The following is a 19,513-nucleotide window of genomic DNA, read 5'->3' as shown; positions in this document are numbered from 1 at the left end:
ATAAAATTAATATACATGCTTGTTAGGGGTTTTTATGCTAGGCTAGTTTTTATGCTAAGCTAGCACTGTACTGTAGCTAGCTTTATTTTAAGTTGTCTGAACACCCGGGAAAATTAGCATTCGTTCTGGAACTACCCAACAAAGCTAAAATGTTGCAGAAATGTTGTTGGAACATTTATAAACAGTGTTTTAGACTGTTTTCTAATCACCCAGAAAATTTCGTTCAGACTTTAGCTGCTTAGTCGTATAACACTGAAATCCCAATTCTCCAACTACAAATGTTGCAGAAACGTTGTGTTAATGTTCAGAAACGTTATTTTATCTGACCACCCAGAAAACCCGACACAGTCTGCTAACCTCCACTTGAAATCTTCCTTCAAATAAATAATACATACGATAAATACGTAGCGTTATGCATTATTACGTCAAAGCTATTGTTAGCCTGCCACTAAGCAGCACTGAAACCCATGTAGCTGTGCTAGTGGATGTTAGCATTATATACGTTAATGGCAGCGATTAGTAAAACTAGTCAGCTACTTAAAAAGCTCAACAGAGATAAATATTGGTCCGCGTCTCGTGTCCACAGACATCTTTCCTGTGTCTTTGTTCAGCTGCTGGGTAACAAGCGGAGAAAAAAGGCAGTAATTGGTTTTTAGTTTTAATTTCTTTGTGTTTAACACAAATCAGCGAGTTCTATTAACGCTGAGTGGGCCGCCGTAATAAGTGTGTGTGACCTGCAGGAATGTTCAATCATCAGTCCATGTAGAAGGTCTAATGATCTGCTCATCTCAGACACTTATTAAGGACATCAGTCTCTCTCTCTCTCTCTCTCTCTCTCTCTCTCTCTCGCTCTCTCTCGCTCACTTGTTCTCCTTCTTCTTGTCTCTCTTAAGGAAAGCTAATTAAAATAACCATTTGGCAGCACAGCGTCCTAATTGCTATTCCCATCATCGCTGGTCGATTGGGAGGTTTGAGAGAGATAGAGAGAGAATGAGTGCAAGAGAGGGAGAGAGAGTTAGGGAAAAGCAAAAGATGAGTGAGAGAAAGATTGATAATGAGATAATGAGTCATTAGAAGCATACATTAGTGCCTAATGCTCTCTCAATCAGCTTTAGTTCTTCTGTCTCCTGCTCACGTTTTAGCGCTCTCCTTCCATCTCTCCGTCCATCACTCTGTCCATCTCTCTGTCCATCTTTCTGAGTCGTTCATCTTCATGTGTTTGTCCATCTCTCCGTCTGTCCATCCATCTTTTATCCTTTTGTCCGTCTTTTCACCGGAACGTTTGCTTTCGTCCATTTCGTTCATGTCTCTATCCATCCATCTTTCAGTCTCTGTCTATTCATTCTTTCCATCCGTCTGTCCATCTTTCAGTTCATCATTATGTCAGATTGTTCATCCACATCCTCGTCTCAATCTATCTCTCTGTCCATACCTTCTTCCATGTGCCCAGCTATTTGACTTCGTTCATCATTTCTCTATTTCTTTTCTCATTCAGGTTCATCTCTCTGTCTATGTCCCTATGGTTCAATCTCTGTCCATCATTCACCTCCCTGTCTCTCGATTCTCTTCTCCAAGATGTCCATCTAACCCTCTATCTCTCCATCCATCTGTCCATACAATGTGTGTCAGTCTGTTCATCTTCCTTTGATCTGTCCAATTTTTCTTTTCATCTGTCCACCTTTTGCATCGAACTGTCCATCCAGATGCGTTTCAGTCCAGTCCCTGAACAACTCCGACCAGCCGTCTATAAGGTGTTAATCTCACAGTCAGTCTCTCCATCCTTTTCTATTCCTATCCATTTCATATGTAATCTGATGGATCCAGCGTTCCATCAGTTCATTTATCTCTCTATTACCATTTCTGCCTACTATTTGTCCATCTCTTAGTTGATCTGTTAATCTCTGTCTTCTTTTTTTCCTGTCTGCTTTTCATCAACTGCAATGATTTTGAAAGCTTTTTAAAGTCGCTCTTTAACTCTACAGAAACTTGTATAAATCGTTATCTTTTACCATAGATCTGTTTAAGACAAGACATCATAGGAAGCGTGTGTGTGTGTGTGTGTGTGTGTGTGTGTGTGTGTGTGTGTGTTTTGCTCCATCTACTGGTCACACATCACATTACATCTTTACTTATTAGAAAATATTGCTGACCACAGATTTTTTTTCCCTACAAAATATTTATTTTGAAGTCATCATATTGAGTTTTTTTTTTTTATTTGATTTTTATTTGATAGTGTGATATTGCTCGGTGTATTCATATGCGTCTGAATAACAGACAAATCTGCAAGAGACACAGAAGTGACATTCAGGAGGACATTACTGAACGACAGAAGGCGGGAATAAATGAGATAATAGCCGAGTTATTCCGTGATCACGGATCTTTTCCTGATTGCATCATCCTGTTTACTGAAGTGATCAGGACCGCGGTGTGTCCTTTTTTCTATAATCACACGATTTCCTGTCGTTTATGCAACAAAAAAGAAGCCGATTAGCGGAAAGTTTAATGATTCCAGGAAACAATCCAGGAAGAGCTTAATCATCACCATGCACACAGTCTGGACTTCAGAGAGACAGACAGGGAGGAAGTGAGACAGACACAATTAATAATAGACACGAATCATCTTTATTTATGAGCTGCAGCAGTGTTGGGGTCCAAACTGATTTGCATTGAAGAAAAAAAAAACAAAAAAAACAATGATCATTATTAATGAATTATTAATAAAATATAAGTTTTTACATTCAATCCCTAAAGAACCATGTTAAGCGTGTATATATTTATATATATATAACTAAATACATAGATGTTGTAATAGAAACTTACTCATTATCCTTTATTTTACGTTCATTTTATTGTTCAGTAAATTATCTACATACCGTTGTGGATGATCTGTTCTGTCTTTTTATATTTACAAAAATTTGTCCTCTTCATGACTGTTTATTAAAAATTAAAATTGTTTGTACTCTGTGTAATGACAATAAAGAAACTATCTATCTATCTATCTATCTATCTATCTATCTATCTATCTATCTATCTATCTAAATTCCACTAATATCAGGATTTTCCCAATTTTTAATTAGTTTCTCATCAAGTCTGAAAAAAATATGATTTAAATCTAAAAACAAACAAACAAACAAAAAAACCGAATCTGTATTATTAAAAGTTGTTCTGTGTCTGTAAAACAGAAAGACATAAATTCACGACTAAGTCACTATTGTAGGCACGGTGGTGGTGACGGTGGTGAAGGGCACTTGCTGCCCGTTGAACACCGCCTCTGTCCGTTTCCGGTGTAAGATCTCCCGGTTCATCTGACACCACGAGCAACAGATGCAGAAACAGGAGACCAGAATGTCTTCACACAAACTGCCCTAAAAACAAAATAAGATAAAGAACAAAATATCTTGGGCTGCTGAGTTTTAAGACTTTCATTTCTTGTTTCTAAACACATTTGAGAAAAATGTGAACATTTTTGACAGATTCGTCACATTATCGCTTTACTTAAACTAGCTAAAGTAGCTAAACTAGCTTATCTTTTCAATAGATTTTAGCGTATATTAAGCCACGCCCCCTAACTACATCTGACGCTGGTACTGAGGAAGAAAGATATCCATGTTAAGTGTAAGAACCGTGCTGTTTATCTATATACTATAAGTCTCCACTTTCCTATTTCTTAACACATCTGAGATAATTGTTTAATGTAATTTAATGACAAATTCATCACCTCAGATTAGAAGGTAAATAGGGGGCTCTATAGCCACGTTTACAAATTGCTTAGCATCTATGCTAGCTGTTTAAATGGTCGTCTTATTTATTAGTTTCTGTTTGTTTCTGTTTTTATTTACGTTTGTTTATTTTTTTATGTTGACGTCACGAAATAAAGTCTACTATGACTAATGAAGTCTAATTGAACACTATGTTGCATAAAAATATCTAGTACCTGTCTATTATTACATTTAGTTCCATTTGATTTCATGGTAGCCTTCCAACCTGGTTTTATTTTCAGTTCTGTTCAGTAAAACCTCATTAAACTCTCTCTCTTTTTTTTTTAACTTGATTATGAAGGCTTCATAATGAAGTGCAGCACTCACCGGAATCTCGTACTTGTACCGTATGGCCACCCTCATAGACAGAGTGACAGGAGGAATACACACCCCTACGCCTGTAATAGCCACTAATGCAGGACCAAGAAGATCCACCAGAGGGAGACAAAAACTCTCGCCAAACTGAGACGAGGTTCTGCAGGTGAAGCAGGGAAAACACCAGAACGCACAACAGCCTGAAATATATGCTAATGTTATTACTGATTTATTATCCCTCATTAAAGCTTTAGATACTGTTAAAAATATCTGTCTCTACAGCATGTTTTCCAATATGGACTTAAAGGAATGTCCATATTTTTATATATGAGCTAGACACAGGTACACCTGTCTAATTGCTCGTTAACACAAATTTCTAATCAGCCAATCACATGGCAGCAACTCAATGCATTTAAGCATGTAGACATGGTCAAGACGACCTGCTGCAGTTCAAACCAAGCATCAGAATGGGGAAGAAAGGTGATTTTAGTGACTTTGAACGTGGCATGGTTGTTGGTGCCAGACGGGCTGGTCTGAGTATTTCAGAAACTGCTGATCTACTGGGATTTTCACGCACAACCATCTCTAGGGTTTACAGAGAATGATCCGAAAAAGAGAAAATATCCAGTGAGCGGCAGTTCTGTGGGCACAAATGCCTTGTTGATGCCAGAGGTCAGAGGAGAATGGCTTACTGATAGAAAGGCAACAGTAACTCAAATAACCACTCGTTACAACCGAGGTATGTAGAAGAGCATCTCTGAACACACAACACGTTGAACCTTGAGGCGGATGGGCAGCAGCAGAAGACCACACCGGTACTAGTAAGGTGTACCTAATAAAGTGGTCGGTGAGTATATATATATATATATATATATATATATATATATATATATATATATATATATATATATATATATATATATGAGCCAATGAACATGAATTAATGGCTTCCGTATATGGATTTAAAGATCAGGTTTACATTCCATGCCTACATTTCCATATAAGGACTGAATAGGCACCTAAAAAAAACACTAGTCAAACTTCTGGAATCATCAGTATGAATGTATTTGATTGTTTCCGCTCACATGATTCCATGTCCTGGCAGCAGTGGCACAGTCCTGAACTCCACGCTGTGACCATCGGCACTGCCCTCGGCTGCTGCTGGATAACCACAGTGGCGGCCATGATGCTCAGATGCTCGAGTTCTCTAAAAAAAAAAAAATCATTATTGTTATAGAGAACATAATATAATCCAAAGGTCTGACATTCGTGCTTGGCCTTTATCTTTTATTGTGTACATTTTTAACACAACCACTGTATTTCTGTACATTGTACAGATCTGAGTTAGTGCAGTGAAGGAGAAAAGAAATGACAGAGCAAGATAAACAGGCTGGATTCTTTCAACCCGCTCATCCGGTTTACTGTTAAAAAAAAAAGAAACAATTCTGAGTAGTAAAAAATATCGTCTTAAAGTTTTTACTCATGACACAGTATCTGAATTAACGCCCTGAGAATTAAGGAAAAGACAGATAGATAAATAAATAAATAAATAAATAAATAAATAAATAAATTCATTTACAGCAAACATGCTACATGACAAGCTTTTTATAAAATCAATTTCAAATCTAAAACTTATTTCGCAAAACAAAATGTGAGGAATCTTCTCAGATGATTAACTCCTCGGACGTAATTATTGATAGCTGTTGTCGTTTTATTAATGTGGTCCATTTCATGAATAATTGTATTATCTGGTCTTACCTGGGTTTGTCGAAAGCTGTGTTGTCTTCGTTATCAAAAGTGAAATGAACCTCCCTGTAATTATGTAGGTATCTCAAACACACACACACACACACACACACACACCATGTGATGGACATCTGGAAGTAGAATAACCTGAATATTCCTCCAGTGTTTCCTCCATGTGATGAACGCTCCGGATGATAGAGCCTCTTTTCTTTTCTTTTCTTTTCTTTTGACTGTACTAATGATCTCTGTGATCTAGCAGGCTAACAGATGGAGTTAAAGTTTTTAGGGAAACAAAAGATAATTGTTCAACATTTATACACTGTGAAGCATGGTTGTGATAGCATGAGGTCAAGGATTAACCTTTACCGGGTCTCTGGCCTTATGTGGATGGGCTCTTATCGGCATTATAATGATTTATAATCCCACTCTCTGAATTTCTAATGATTTATAATCCCACTCTCAGTGTTTATAGTGATTTATAATCCCACTCTCTTTGTTTATAGTGATTTATAATCCCACTCTCTTTGTTTGTAGTGATTTATAATCCCACTCTCGTTGTTTATAGTGATTTATAATCCCACTCTCTTTGTTTGTAGTGATTTATAATCCCACTCTCTGGTGTATATAATGATTTATAAACTCTCCACACTCCACTGTCACTCATCACCTTCACCTTCCCCGTTGATTCTGGTTCCTCTCTGGGTCTCTTCCTCATTATCGAATCACAGAGATTTTCTTTGCTACTTTTGCCTCTGACTTGCTTATTAGGGATAAATATTTGTCTCATTTTTATTCTATATTTTATAAATTTCAGTGAATCTGCTTTTCCAGAAGACCCCATGTGCTCACAGTTCTTCCTGATGATTCAGGATATTTTGTAAGTGCTTCTGAGTTCTTCCTGGAACAAGTATATGTATTTTGAGATCACATGACTCCTTAATGACGCACACACCTCCATTCCATGCGTTACTAACAATTTAAGGATTTCACAGTGAATACGTGTGCAGTCTTTATCTGTATTTATTTATTTATTTTTTGATAAATAAGTTTTCCAAACTATTTTAACTTTTCCCACAAGTATATTCTTATGGTGTATTGTGTCAATTTCTGAAATGAAATCCTAACTCAGTCCCAACTGTGAAAGCAGCAGAAACAGTGAGGTCTCAGGCTCTAACAGAAGACCATGCACATTTTATTTTGACGACAACAATAATAATACAACTTAAAAAAAAAAAAATCAAATACATGGAGGTAACATTCACAGAACTCTAAATTGTCATGCGATTAAACACTGATGAACAGAACCTTTAGATAAATAAATAGGTTTATACAACTTTTTTTACAGATCAGTTCTTTGGCCTGGCGTTGATCAAAGCGATGGGAATCGAACGCAATTTCATCTCACGTGACATCTGACACCAGACGCAGGGCGTACAGAACGTGGCCATTAGACAGTCATTACACAGCGTGCCCTGTTAAAATAAAATAGTTTGCAATGAAACCACAACTGGATTGAGGCTTGTGTGTTGCCATGGTAACACGCAGACTGATTGTAAGCCATGGTCTTACAAACTCTTGCTAGAATTCAAATTTGACAACACGAACAAAGCGCACATTCATATCTTGAATAAGATCATATGACTCTTAGTTTTGTAGAATCTGCAGTAAATTTCATTTTCTTCAGTCCAGAATAAAACAGTTCAAGTTAAACACAAAAAACGATAATGGATATTGGTTAAAATGAGAGAAATAAGGAGGTAAATCACAGAAAGCAGTTTCTCTCTGGTCATGAAGTAATGTATTTATAATTAAAACTAATCGCACCTTAATGCCGTAACGGTAACGCATGGACACCCTCATGGCCCATGTGGCAGGTGAGACGATACCACAAATGTCCAGCAGGGGGAGACATAAGCACTGGCCATATTCTTTAGTCTTCTTGCAGGCAAAACAAGGGCAGCACCAAAACACACAACAACCTAAACACACACATACAGGCATTTTATTTATACAATCCTTCTTTAGATGAAACAAATGCTAAATTACATGTCAGAAATATACACAAACACACACACACACACACACTAATCATCTTTATACCACAATGCTGTTGAGTTCTGGATCCAGATTAGTCAGAATGTGTTAACAGCAGTTTCGGATAGTAGCACAAGTTCATATGACCTTTAAGCCTCCTGACATCTTCAGGATGACAAAGGGTTTGTTGTTTCTTTCTACATTTGTTTTTGTCACATTAACTTCCTGAAAGAGGTTTTGAAGTGCATGCGGAAGGTGTTGTGACATTTTCTTCATTGGGAAGAATTAGCGGAAACATTCCTCTAACATTCCAGGATGTGCGGTTAAAGGACAAGTAATCGGTAATCTTACATTCAGGCTTGTTGTCGCAGCAGTCACAGATCCCGGAGTTCCACTCATCAGAATCTTTGGACTCCAGCACCGCCTGCGGCTGTTTAATCACCATCTTGGTCGTCATTTCTGTCGCTAAAACACACGAACAGTATCATCTGTGGAGGGCTGCTGAAGTGAGAGCTTCACATCTTCCATCCTAAATATAATCTCTTATCCTACTATTACCCTTTTTAAGGTCATTTCCTGTACGTTACTCCTCTCACAGGCTTTAAATGTGACAGTTATTCAAGCTCTAGTCGATTTCTGTTCAATGTCCATTTGTCCATCACCCACATGCAGATATTTAGGATGTTTCACTGCGTGCATCACTCAAGGTCAAGTTCTAGAAACAGTCCCACTGAAAGGGTTACTACAGTAACTAGTAGCTACATCAGATGACATACCAATGACATTTTATAACGTATTATACCTTTTAACATACAATACAAAGACTCGTCAGATGAAGACGAAACTGAAAAAACTGACCTTAATTCACATCAATTCAGCATTTCTCTGAATACAAAATAATGTCTCTTTTTATTCTACAAGATAGAAAATAAAATAAAAATAAAAGCCTTAAATGCAAATAAATTTGCAGGTTGAAATGAAATTTCATTTTTAAATATATATTACATCATATTTTATCATCTCATCATTTTTTTCCCCTTTTAAATCACCTGTTGCGGTGAGTGATGACAATTTTATTACATTTTTGATACTCAACATGAAACCAATGAACCAGAGATTAAAGGCAAATTAAAATTCCAGAAAACAGAGTGGAAAGTTGATGTAAATGGGCAAAGAACAGACACTAAGGATCTAATTGAAATCCAGACTTTAGTTGTTTGTTTAATTTTTCATATTTTCTGCACTGATCTTTAGATCTTTTAGGTTTTCCCTCCTGAAGATGCCCTGAAAATGATAAAACAATAAAAAACAACACCTCTTCTTTAAAAATATAATGATCAGATCAATAATCTGCAGTTACTGTAACTTGCCCAAGTGAACTTCTGAAGAGTTTATAAATTCTCTGCACTTTGATGTTAGAGGATGCAGTTAACACTCACCTGTGATCTGCTGTCTGATAAACTCCTCAACTCAGACTTACAACTTCCCACAAGAGCTCAGAGCTTTATAAAAAACCACCAGGAGAAAAATCCCCCTGAACCTGTCTGACCTGAACACAGGGTGCGGTGCTGAGTCGAAACTCTGGCCCTGAGAGTCACATACAGACTGCGAGATCGAGACGCACTTGAGTCAGGCATTAAGAGATTAAATCAAGTTCGACTTCAGTCTGACTTTGTTTATATTACATCACAACTGGGTGCTAAATAAAGCATGAAACCACGGCGCTACAATTCAACACAAAACTGACAAGTAACAAGAAACACAATAAAGCTTTTCACAACACAGTACACTGTACAAACACCACATACATAACAGAAAATATTGTGTTTGCAACTTTTTTTTTTTTACTTTAAACTTCTTTCATCAACATGCCTCTGTAGATTCACTTTGCTTTAACGGATTACCCACAATGCCCTTTGGCATCCTGTGTCCATAACAGTGCTGCAGGATTTCTCTTTATCACTGTCAGTGATGCAGCAGCGCTTTAGTACTGTCCGGGTTTCGTTACATCTGTACGTGATGATAGAATGAATCCGCTCTCAAAGCCGATTCTCAGCCCAGTCCAACAACTGCACTGCATTCTGGGACAGTGACGTCTCCACCGCTTCTATACTGAATCTCTCATTATGATGTTTTGGAATACTGGTGCATGAGAGAAGCTGCTCTTATTCTTTATTTTATCTTGTTTCAGGAGCAAAAAGCAGAGTTTTTTCTCAATTAAAAGAAAGAAAGAAGTTTTCACCGGAGCTTCTAACAGGAGCAAAGAAAATAGAGGATCATCCAACAGATTAGCAGCAGAATCACCAAACACACCACAAATACTTTATTCAATATGAACAAATTTAATGTGTTAGGTGGAGTTTTCCTTTTAAAACGTCACAGATGAATCACACTCTTTTAGCGATGGGAATTCATGGAATTCATGGAATTCATTTGATTCAACTCATCGATAAGAGTCGACACTAGTGATTCCCGAATGGCTTATAGATTGTATTAATTTGCCTGAACTAAATCTGTAGTTGTGGATGGGACAAAAAAAAAATCCATTTACATACATACATACATGAATGGATGGATGAAAAAATAAAAAGGAAAGGAAGGAATTTAAATGAAAGACATATAGACACAAACGTTTTAATAAGAAAGAAAGAAAGAAAGAAAGAAAGAAAGAAAGAAAGAAAGAAAGAAAGAAAGAAAGAAAGAAAGAAAATACCTACATTCGTTTAAATCCATAAATGAATCGAAGAAGAAAGAAGAGAACTGCAAAAAAAAAGAAAGAAAAATATTTAACTCACATATTTGTCCCTCAACATTCATTTAAAAGAACCGAATCAAAGAACCGATTCATTAAAAAATGATACATCACTACTATTTTTGTTAAAATGTTATTCTTTTTAGGAATCGGACGTTCTGGGTTTTGTCAGTTGGAAAACCTGGAAAACCTGGAAAACCTTGGAGCCTGAAGAGCTGAAGAGACAGAGAGCTGTTTAGTGTGTGAAAGTGACCGACTCCGTGTGTTTGACTCACAGAAATCTGCACACTTCTGTGCCTCCACCACGTAGAACGACGACTTCGATTTGGACGCCGTGTTGAACGAGAGTGAAGCTCAGTAGAATTCGGTAGAGCTGCTGCCACCTGGACGCTGGGGGAAATAACACAGGTGCTGTAAATGATCTCGAGGCGCGTGCGCGCACCTGAGAAAGAGCACGAGCTCGCGGGCGTTCTTCAAAGTGCAAGTTCAAATCATTAACGTGACGTGTGTTGAAACGCGCATGCGTCATTTTAACTCACGCTCATTTATAGCGCAAATAAATCTGTATCAGTTCACCCACATCATCATCATCATCATCATCATCATCATTATCATTATTAGTGTTATGTTTGTGCAGATTAATATTTACTATAAACGTTACTAAATTTTTCGACTAGTTTGTGGTTTTGTGGCTAATAGAGTGTTAGCATGGATACGAGATCTGTTACTCAGTTTTAACCACTTCGTTACATTCAGACATCTTTTTAAAAACGTATTAAAATAAACCTAATACTTTATTTCGCGCTTTAAAGTCCCTTCGGATTCATGTTAGTACAAGATTACAGTTTTTGTGCTGATGTTGATTTTATCCGATAGGACGAGGCGACCATAATCACGTGATCTTCACTAATAGCGATTGGATTGAAGTTAATGGTTTTTAACAAAACGGCAACAAAAACCGGATATAAAAACAAATGAGAGAGAGAGAGAGAGAGAGAGAGAGAGAGAGATGGATCGAAGGATCGATGGATGGATCGATCGATGGATGGATGGATGGATAAAGTGGTCAGGGTGGAGAAATAATCAACAAAAAGTGAGTAAATTTGAGACGTTTTTCAGTGTTTATATACAGAAACAATGTAGTGTGTGTTAAATATGTTATTGTTTATATATTATATTAATATGTTAGTGTGTACACGTGTGTTATTGGTGAACACGTGTGTTAATTGTTTGTAAATATAACTATTGCTGTGTAAATCTGTATAACTGCCACATAAACATATGATAGTAGGACATTAATTTTTGATGTAAATGGTTGTCATGATTGTTGTGTAATGAAGCAATATGTCATGATCCAGAGTGAGGTGAATTAGATAGAGATAAAGATAGATAGATAGATAGATAGATAGATAGATAGATAGATAGATAGATAGATTATTTTTGTCATTGCACAGGGTACAACGAAATTAAGTGTCAGTCCGTATGGTGCATAAAATGGTGTTAAAAGAAAAAGTATACACAAATATAAAAGAATAACATCACTGATCCAATAAAATACTATTTAGTTGAGATAGTAAACAGCTGAGATATTGCACTTAACACATTGCAGTGTCTTCTGTACAGGTTTGTAGTTGGGAATGAATTAATGAATAAATAAATAAATAAATAAATAAATAAGAGGTTCTGAACATTCAGTGACAGTGAATATGGACACAGATGTTGGTATTCAGCTGAACCATTCACACAAGTCTAATTGTTGTTCTATATTACTGCTATAAAGAACTATTAAGAGTGGACCAAATCTCAGAAGTTCTGCTCTTAATAAACTGTTTGTCGTGTATGTTTTTATTGACCGGATGGTGTCGCTGTAGTAACAGTTTCTAACTAGCGAAGTGGATTTTATTCATGTGGAACACAGACGAGCGTCTAGTGAACTGATACAGTGACAAATCCCAGTGTGTTGTGACACTCGACCAACCAGATTAATCCGGAATAAGACCAGAACTTACTGTTGTATAAATTGGAATCATGCATCGTTTGTGTGTGTGTGTGTGTGGACTAGTTTATTAATGTTTTTTGGTGTTCCCATGGCAGTGTGTGTTTGTGATTATCTTAGCCTCGGGTTATAGAATTTTAGAGATATTGTATAATTAGAGATAATTTGTAATATAATTCTGATCTTCACCTAACGGATACTGAGTAAGATCTACAACTACCAAAAAAAACGTGCTTCTGCTTACATTAACCCTTAGAAACCTGCTTTACCTGTATGACGTCACTGCGTTTCTTTCGATCACGTGACTGTGAACGACAAATCGAAACGAGGCTCTTTGGGGGATTTCAGAGAATAGGAAGTTTGCAAATAACTGAAGAGTGTGTGTGAGAACATTTTTTATAGTCTCTGATGCGCTCTTTGCCCACTAGATGGCGAGAAACATTACTTATTAAGATGGCAAATAATTCGTGGTGTTATTGGCTCCTTATTTGAGCTTATTTACACCACAGTTCTGGATTGTGGTTGGTCGTCAGGAGTTGATTAAATCTCTTAAAGCAATCGCTAACAGTTCTGATGATCCAAGAAAAGTTCCATGTTCTTTTTTGGAGATAAGAACAGTAAACCTTCTCTTCAGTTCCCTTGAGTAAACCTCATTTTTAAACATTCACCACATCCATTTTATTTGTTTGGCTTTTTTAGTGTGCAGAGTCTGTAAAAAAGTCACGTCTCAGTACGTTTACTCTCTGCTTATGGAGACATTTTTAGCCAAGGTTGGGGAAAGTTCTGGTAAAAAAGCAGGAGCAAGAAGCAAGATATCTAGAAGCAAGATAATCACACTAACAATCACATCCAACATATATAATTATATATAATAAGAAAACCCTTAATCATGACAGAATGATGACAGAAAAATAATGAACAATGGAACTCGCTCATCATTTCCCTCCCAGAGTCAATTCTTTCACCTCCCAAATGACTCGTTTATAGTGACTCATAATTTTTCTCTAAACAAACGTTCTGTCTGCTAATTGTTGTTTTAAAACTTTGTCTTAAACTTAAAACACCTGAAATAGTTTTCTAAAATCATCTTCACTTCTTCTCCATTTTCTAATGACCCAATGTTGTTCCTTTGCCTTGAAAATCATTGTAATATTTTGTGGAAAAACTGATTTAACAGTGAACAATTAATAAAAATAAATAAATAAAATAAATAATAAATGAGGACTGGGAAGAATTACAAAGAGAGAGAACAAACAACGGAACAACGTTCACAATTTCCTGTTTATTTACATAAAATTTGCATAAAATTACAATAAAAAAAGCGAGTTTCTAAGATGATAAACAGTATCTACAGCTATTTCTCCTCAAAGTTGAAACTTTTTTCCTTTTTTTTTTTTTTTTTTAGAGAGAAAAACAACAGCGCACACACAAAGCATTATCTTGGGTTTAAAAAGAAAAGACATTTTTGGGGAAGAGAGAATGGCAGGAATGCGATGTGGAAGAGGTGAAGAAGAGGACACGGTTTATAAAATAAAGGTTAATATTTACTTTTGGGTTGAGAATAAAGTCGTGAGATCTGCAGGATCAATGGCAAAGCTCGATAAACAGAACGCTGGGCGTGGAAGGTGGGAAAACTGATGCTTAGCTCACTTCATTTCTCAAGGACTGAAAAAGTTAAAAAAAAAAAAGCGCAAGACGGAGATGTAAAGGGATGTAGTTAGTGTTTAAACTCATAAAAAAAACAAATGCCATCATTGGGGAAAAGATGGAAGACATTTTGTTCACCATGATTAAGGATTTTATCTAGAAAACAGAGATAGACGTTTATCCCTGAGCATGTTGTGCTCCAGTACACTTCAGAGAGAAAAATCACTCCGCCTCAAATCATCCTTCTGTATAACAGCATGGATTTACAGATGGGGTGTGTTAGGAATACAAACTTTACAGCAAGAGCAAAATAAAAACAGGACAAAAGGCACCATTAACAATGGAAGAAACGAGTACGACTGAAAATGTAACGCGTCGCCGCAGGCCAGCTGTAGAAGTCGCCCTGATGTGCTGATCTCTGAAAGGTTTGCGTTAAATAAAACTGCGCACTGCTCTCAGCTCAGCCACTCAGGAAAACGTCCACCAGCTCGCTGCCGTTGTTGGTCTGGTTCTAAGCGGACGTGAGCTTGGCACTCAGACGTACTCTTTAGAGCTGCTTGGGGGTCGGGACTTTGGATACGCTGGGGTGGAAGACTGGCGCTTGGAGCAGGACGCAGCCAGCAAACCGCCGCCGAATACAGTGAGGAACGTTCCGGCCCAGGCGACGAAAATTGCACCGCCGAACTCATACCTGCAAAGAACATGGACATGAATTAGGAAGAAGAATCAGTTTTAGCGGATCATAGGGATGTGTTCTGGTTGCCTGACGTAACAATAACAAACAAGTCGTTCAAACTTCTGTCTAATCATGCTTTTAAAATCAGAAATTAATCTGACAACGTCTACAATAAACAGATCCTGAAAACTAAAATAAAGACAGAGAGGAACTGAGGGACTGTGGACTGGGTTTACAGAAAGATCATCAGGATCGAGGACGACCGGAGAGACAGTCCATAATGTAGCTTTTAAATTTCTTCATTTTTTTTCTTTATCAGATCAAATTTTTGCTCATGTGTCCTAAACAACTAAAAATGTAAAGCTTTACAGCTACAGATGAGCTGAAACAACTGAGAAATAATAATTAAAAAAAAAAAAATCCATTCTCCATCAGTTGCTCTGTTTTACGAAGCGTCCGATATGGAGCACGAGCTACTTAATAAACATGTCCTTTCATTTCAATCATTTTTCAAGTTATTAAGACTTAAAGTCTGCTTTTTCTTTGTAAGCTTGGTCTCGAGAAACTAAGATTAAACACATCCCACTGTTTAGGCTAATATCGCTAATCACACACTTACTTTGTGTTGACTGGAGTGAAGGGACTGTAGAAATCCTGAATAATCTGGTAGGAGAAATACGAACATGCGGCTATGGAACACAGAGCTACAACAGAAAAAAAAAAGAGAGATGACTATTAGCATTGTGCTACATGACTAACCACACATCTGAGACTGTTTATTCAGCAGTTCACGTGGTACAGAAGCCGTAACAGGTTTCTCTGGCTAAGTGTGACTTCTGTTATGTTCTAGCTTCTAGTTTGATGTTAGCAGAAGAAATGTGACTTGCCTCCCAGCAGCAAAATGATTCCTCCGACCATGGCAATGCGGGATTTTTTCACTTTGTCATCGCCACCACAGTTAGTGCACTTCATGCCCATAGAGGCCACCCCCAGTCCGATCACGGTCAGGAGGATACTGATAACCATCAGAGCACGAGTGGCCTGGAGAGCACCTACAGAGAGAGAGAGAGAGAGAGAGAGAGAGAGAGAGAGTGAGTGAGGATGTTAGAGTTTTGACCATGACACTTGTTTATACAAGAGACAACATATCTGATTTTGTCCTGAAATCCAATTGGCAGTCAACACCGAGAGGAACCACGCTTTACCCTCTTTAGCTTATAAACCAAGAAGTGCTTTGTTCTTGCTCTTAACGTGACGGGAAACAATCTTTCAGTGAAATCGACTCAAACACGAGTTAAAAGTCTTAAAAAATAAATCTCAATAGATTTTCCTGAACATTTCAGTGAAGAAACAGAAATATTTATCTTGTAAAATTTGTGATCTCCGACGAAGTGAGTGTTACACTGCAAATTGACTGCGAGTGTCAGAAAGGAGAATAAATCAAACTCATGAATAAATGAATTAAATCTGTAAGACGATAAGGTGCTACACAGGGCTGTATTTCACAAAAGACCTCATAAAATTATTAATGTCTAGTTTTAACGACGAATAAAGCCACAGATCTTTGTTGCTAGGCAACTCCTGCTTAATGGCCTGATGAAATCATGACACCAACTAAACACAGTAGAGCTTTTTAACAGTGTCTGTTGTTTAAACGGTGTTTAACTTTATAACCCGAGTGTTTATGAGACGGGGTTCGAGTTGGAAGCTTCTTTATTCCTGTAAACCTACAGAGAGTCTTAAAGAGTGACCACGACGATGAGACCTTTGTTCAAAGAAGTTTTTTTATTTCATGCTCACAGTTTTATAAACCTCAAATTCTTTAGATTTGAGCCTTGTTTTTTGACCCAACATGATTTAAAACTCATCGTAAACTCAGAAAGAGAGATGTTTGTAGAGCAGCAGATTCAACCCCTGATTTCTGTCCATACCAGTGCTTCTGTTGTTTGAATGAGTCGCATGCTCGCTCTCATGAGGCCGAAATCCCTTCCCCCAACTCTCCACCTGCACTCAGGTACAAACCGGTTCCATCCAGAATACTCTTTCGAGTGTGTGTGTGTTTTCCCTTTACATGCGAGATCTCATAGAACAGGTCTGACCGCTCCGAGTGTCGGGAAGGTAGACGAGAGAGAGAGAGAGGGAGGGGTGTGTGTGTGTGTGTGTGTGTGTGAGATCTTGTTATAAAGAAACACCCACTGTCTCTCTTCCTATTCATTATCAAACTAAACATTTTTTCAAGAAACCAATAAAAAAACCACTACACAACTACACATCATAATCATCATCACCAACAGAAGTTGGAGCTCATCCAGACTTTTCCGGTTTCTAACAGCGTAGGTTATCATAAGTGGCTTGAATTTGTGTTTGTTCATGTCATAAACGGGTGTACAAGCGATAACGCCTTATCATTCTCAGATAGCAAAGTCAAACAAACAAACACTCCGAGCTCCAAGAGTGAAAAAAATCAGACAGGATTCTGGAAAAGCTGCTAATTCTAATTTTCAGGTGAGGGAATGTGGATAATGAGGGAATTTGAATAACACGGACTCAGAGAGAAAGACAAAGAGAGCGTGTGTGTGTGTGTGCGCATGTGCAGATGCCTTCACCTGAGCGCCATAACATTTGCATGGGCTGGTTTTTAGAATAGTGATGCAAATCTCTCTCCCCACCCTGATACTGAAACCATGAGAGGACTTTCCACCCGTAGAGGAGGAGGAGGAGGAGGAGGAGAACATGAGCCGATCTGCTGTGTAATGATTACTCAACCCGCTGCATAACTCCTTTTATTTGAACTCTTTTACAAAACATCCGAGTTCAAATAAACACACTTCTGTCTTATATATCCGTCACGTACGTCTCCAAGCTGGAATGACATTCAGTCAATTTACTCAAAGCAGGAAGTGAAATTCAGCCATTTGTCATTTTCATAACTTATTTGTTCCACGTCCCCCGTTTCCCCTTTTCCTTTTAGCACTGAATGTCCTCTTTAACCCTGAAGCACCGATGCATTCAAATCATCACCGCACCCTCCTCCAAGGAAAAAGAGAGAAACAAAAGAGCCTAGCAACCTACAGGTATGTTACCTGGGGGTGAGGTTTACAATAAACACACACCTCAAACTAACACAGGACGAATCAGAGCTTCTTTTGTTGGAGAAAAAAACCGAAGCCCTCATAACTGAGCATGACATTTTACAGTAAAACACTAAACTCCACCTGCTGCTACAAGACAGTGAAATAACGTGTTCATTAAAGTCAAATAAATCCAGTGTTAATTAAAGGCTGTAATAAATCACAAAGACAACAGAGGAGAAAGGAAAAGAAAAAAAAGAGTTACAGCTTTGTGCCACATGATGCCGCCTGAATAATTATTATCACAGTGGTGTGAGGTGGCGAGCGGTTCTGCGCATGCGCACTGACAAACCGCGCTCCAGAGCCGATCACCGTGCGACAAGTTGAAAATCCCTCAGACACCAACATGGAGGTTAATAAAATGTTTCCTCTTTAATTATAAAATTAACAAAACAAATCAAAGCGCTAAATAAATGAATCTAGAAAGTAATAAATGACTAAGATTTGTACTTTTTATGCATGTTAAGGAGTTTTTTTTTTTATACATATATGTTTAATTAAATATCATAAGTTTTGTTGTTGTTCTTACCGTTGAGCTGCAGCATGGAGTCGTAGATTTTGCACTGCATTTGCCCGGTGCTCTGGTAGGCGCAGGACATCCACAGGCCCTGGTACATGGCCACGGCGGTGATGATGTTGTCGCCCACGTAGGCCGACATTTGCCACTGGGGCATGATGGTGCCAGCTATGAGCCCAATGAGCCCGATCACAGACAGAATAAACCCCAATAACTGCAGCCCTTTATTCGCCATCTTTATGATTATTCTGTTTTTTGTTTTCTTTTTAAAAAATGTTCCCTAGTTTTTGTCCTTAAAAATGCTTCAAAAAGATTTTTAAAACAACTTTTTTTTTTAGTTTAATGTAACTAAAACCCTCCAAGAGTGAAGAGAGAAAAAAAGTAGTTTCCCGAGAAAAACAAAGTGACTTTAAATCCCTGTGTGAGCTGAGAAGGTGAAGCACCTGTCCACAGAACCGCACCTTTAATGGCGACGGGAACGCGCATTTAAAGCAGATGCGCGCGAGGGTGAGTAAAAGTGGGAGGGGCCATACTTCAGTTTCGCCCTCGGTCGCTTCTGCTCTGTGATTGGACGAGACTCGGGATGCACCGAAAGACGTCACCGTTTCGAGGATGATTAACGTTTCGGTTTAGAAAGAAACAGAGTTTTTGGGATTTCCGACTCTTTTCAACGAGTCGAATCAATTTCCAAATATCAGCCTAATTGAATCAATTGCCATTTTCTCCTACACATTCTTTTAACGTTTTGCTTTTCTTTGCTAAACTGTGTCTGATACCATTTCATAAAATATTAAAATATTAAAAATATAAAAAATATATCGGCTCCTAAACGCGAGTCAACTCTTTCTATTCACCTACCAGAGCCGATTCAAAGAGCCGATTCAAAGAGCCGACTCGATCGATAATGACGGTAAATGATATTTTTAGCTTTTCTACGCTTT

At 37.8% G+C, this 19,513-nt stretch overlaps 3 protein-coding genes across 5 annotated transcripts; all 3 read right to left on the bottom strand.

Moving 5' to 3' along the window:
* Nucleotides 1-2,482: 2,482 nt before the first annotated feature.
* LOC132862923 (placenta-specific gene 8 protein-like) lies at nucleotides 2,483-5,985 on the bottom strand. Its single transcript, XM_060895326.1, has 4 exons — nucleotides 5,832-5,985; nucleotides 5,159-5,280; nucleotides 4,086-4,273; nucleotides 2,483-3,365 (listed from the first exon to the last, which is right to left on the bottom strand). Exons 1-4 carry the CDS (start codon nucleotides 5,948-5,950, stop codon nucleotides 3,201-3,203), a joined length of 594 nt encoding a protein of 197 aa, XP_060751309.1. The 5' UTR covers nucleotides 5,951-5,985; the 3' UTR covers nucleotides 2,483-3,200.
* Nucleotides 5,986-6,993: 1,008 nt separating this feature from the next.
* LOC132862925 (cornifelin homolog B-like) lies at nucleotides 6,994-11,044 on the bottom strand. 3 transcript variants are annotated; one of them, XM_060895328.1, is made up of 5 exons: nucleotides 10,881-11,042; nucleotides 10,571-10,613; nucleotides 8,205-8,318; nucleotides 7,644-7,798; nucleotides 6,994-7,291 (listed from the first exon to the last, which is right to left on the bottom strand). In XM_060895328.1, the coding sequence occupies exons 2-5, from the start codon at nucleotides 10,584-10,586 to the stop codon at nucleotides 7,166-7,168; spliced, it is 411 nt and encodes a 136-aa protein (XP_060751311.1). In that variant the 5' UTR covers nucleotides 10,587-10,613; nucleotides 10,881-11,042; the 3' UTR covers nucleotides 6,994-7,165. The 3 variants fall into 3 exon arrangements, with proteins under 3 accessions (XP_060751311.1, XP_060751313.1, XP_060751312.1); XM_060895330.1 differs by lacking the exon at nucleotides 10,571-10,613 and having other exon boundaries at nucleotides 10,881-11,044; XM_060895329.1 differs by lacking the exons at nucleotides 10,571-10,613; nucleotides 10,881-11,042 and adding an exon at nucleotides 9,293-9,439.
* A 2,819-nt stretch (nucleotides 11,045-13,863) lies between these two features.
* On the bottom strand, nucleotides 13,864-19,049 carry cldn7b (claudin 7b). Its single transcript, XM_060895325.1, has 4 exons — nucleotides 18,585-19,049; nucleotides 15,812-15,976; nucleotides 15,544-15,628; nucleotides 13,864-14,939 (listed from the first exon to the last, which is right to left on the bottom strand). Exons 1-4 carry the CDS (start codon nucleotides 18,805-18,807, stop codon nucleotides 14,783-14,785), a joined length of 630 nt encoding a protein of 209 aa, XP_060751308.1. The 5' UTR covers nucleotides 18,808-19,049; the 3' UTR covers nucleotides 13,864-14,782.
* Nucleotides 19,050-19,513: the final 464 nt, after the last annotated feature.

This window comes from Tachysurus vachellii, chromosome 20, assembly GCF_030014155.1.
Source record: "Tachysurus vachellii isolate PV-2020 chromosome 20, HZAU_Pvac_v1, whole genome shotgun sequence".
Lineage (NCBI taxonomy): Eukaryota > Metazoa > Chordata > Actinopteri > Siluriformes > Bagridae > Tachysurus > Tachysurus vachellii.
The sequence above is the reverse complement of the archived record's forward strand: the minus strand, read 5'-3'. Positions and strand labels throughout refer to the sequence as shown.

Bases quoted from the DNA above. Each gene is read 5' to 3' on its own strand.
- LOC132862923 (XM_060895326.1), bottom strand. From the start codon at position 5,950: ATGTCCATCACATGGTGTGTGTGTGTGTGTGTGTGTGTGTGTTTGAGA. The intron at 5,281-5,831 runs GTAAGACCAGAT...TTTTTTTTTTAG, and splicing joins ACAGCTTTCGACAAACCCAG to AGAACTCGAGCATCTGAGCA. The intron at 4,274-5,158 runs GTGAGCGGAAAC...CATATATTTCAG, and splicing joins CTGCCAGGACATGGAATCAT to GCTGTTGTGCGTTCTGGTGT.
- cldn7b (XM_060895325.1), bottom strand. From the start codon at position 18,807: ATGGCGAATAAAGGGCTGCAGTTATTGGGGTTTATTCTGTCTGTGATC. The intron at 15,629-15,811 runs GCAAGTCACATT...TTTCTGTTGTAG, and splicing joins AATCATTTTGCTGCTGGGAG to CTCTGTGTTCCATAGCCGCA. The intron at 14,940-15,543 runs GTAAGTGTGTGA...TGTTCTTTGCAG, and splicing joins TTCACTCCAGTCAACACAAA to GTATGAGTTCGGCGGTGCAA.
- LOC132862925 (XM_060895328.1), bottom strand. The intron at 7,799-8,204 runs GTAAGATTACCG...GTGTGTGTTTAG, and splicing joins CTGCGACAACAAGCCTGAAT to GTTGTTGTGTGTTTTGGTGC. The intron at 7,292-7,643 runs GTGCGATTAGTT...TTATTTTAACAG, and splicing joins GTTACCGTTACGGCATTAAG to GGCACGCTGTGTAATGACTG.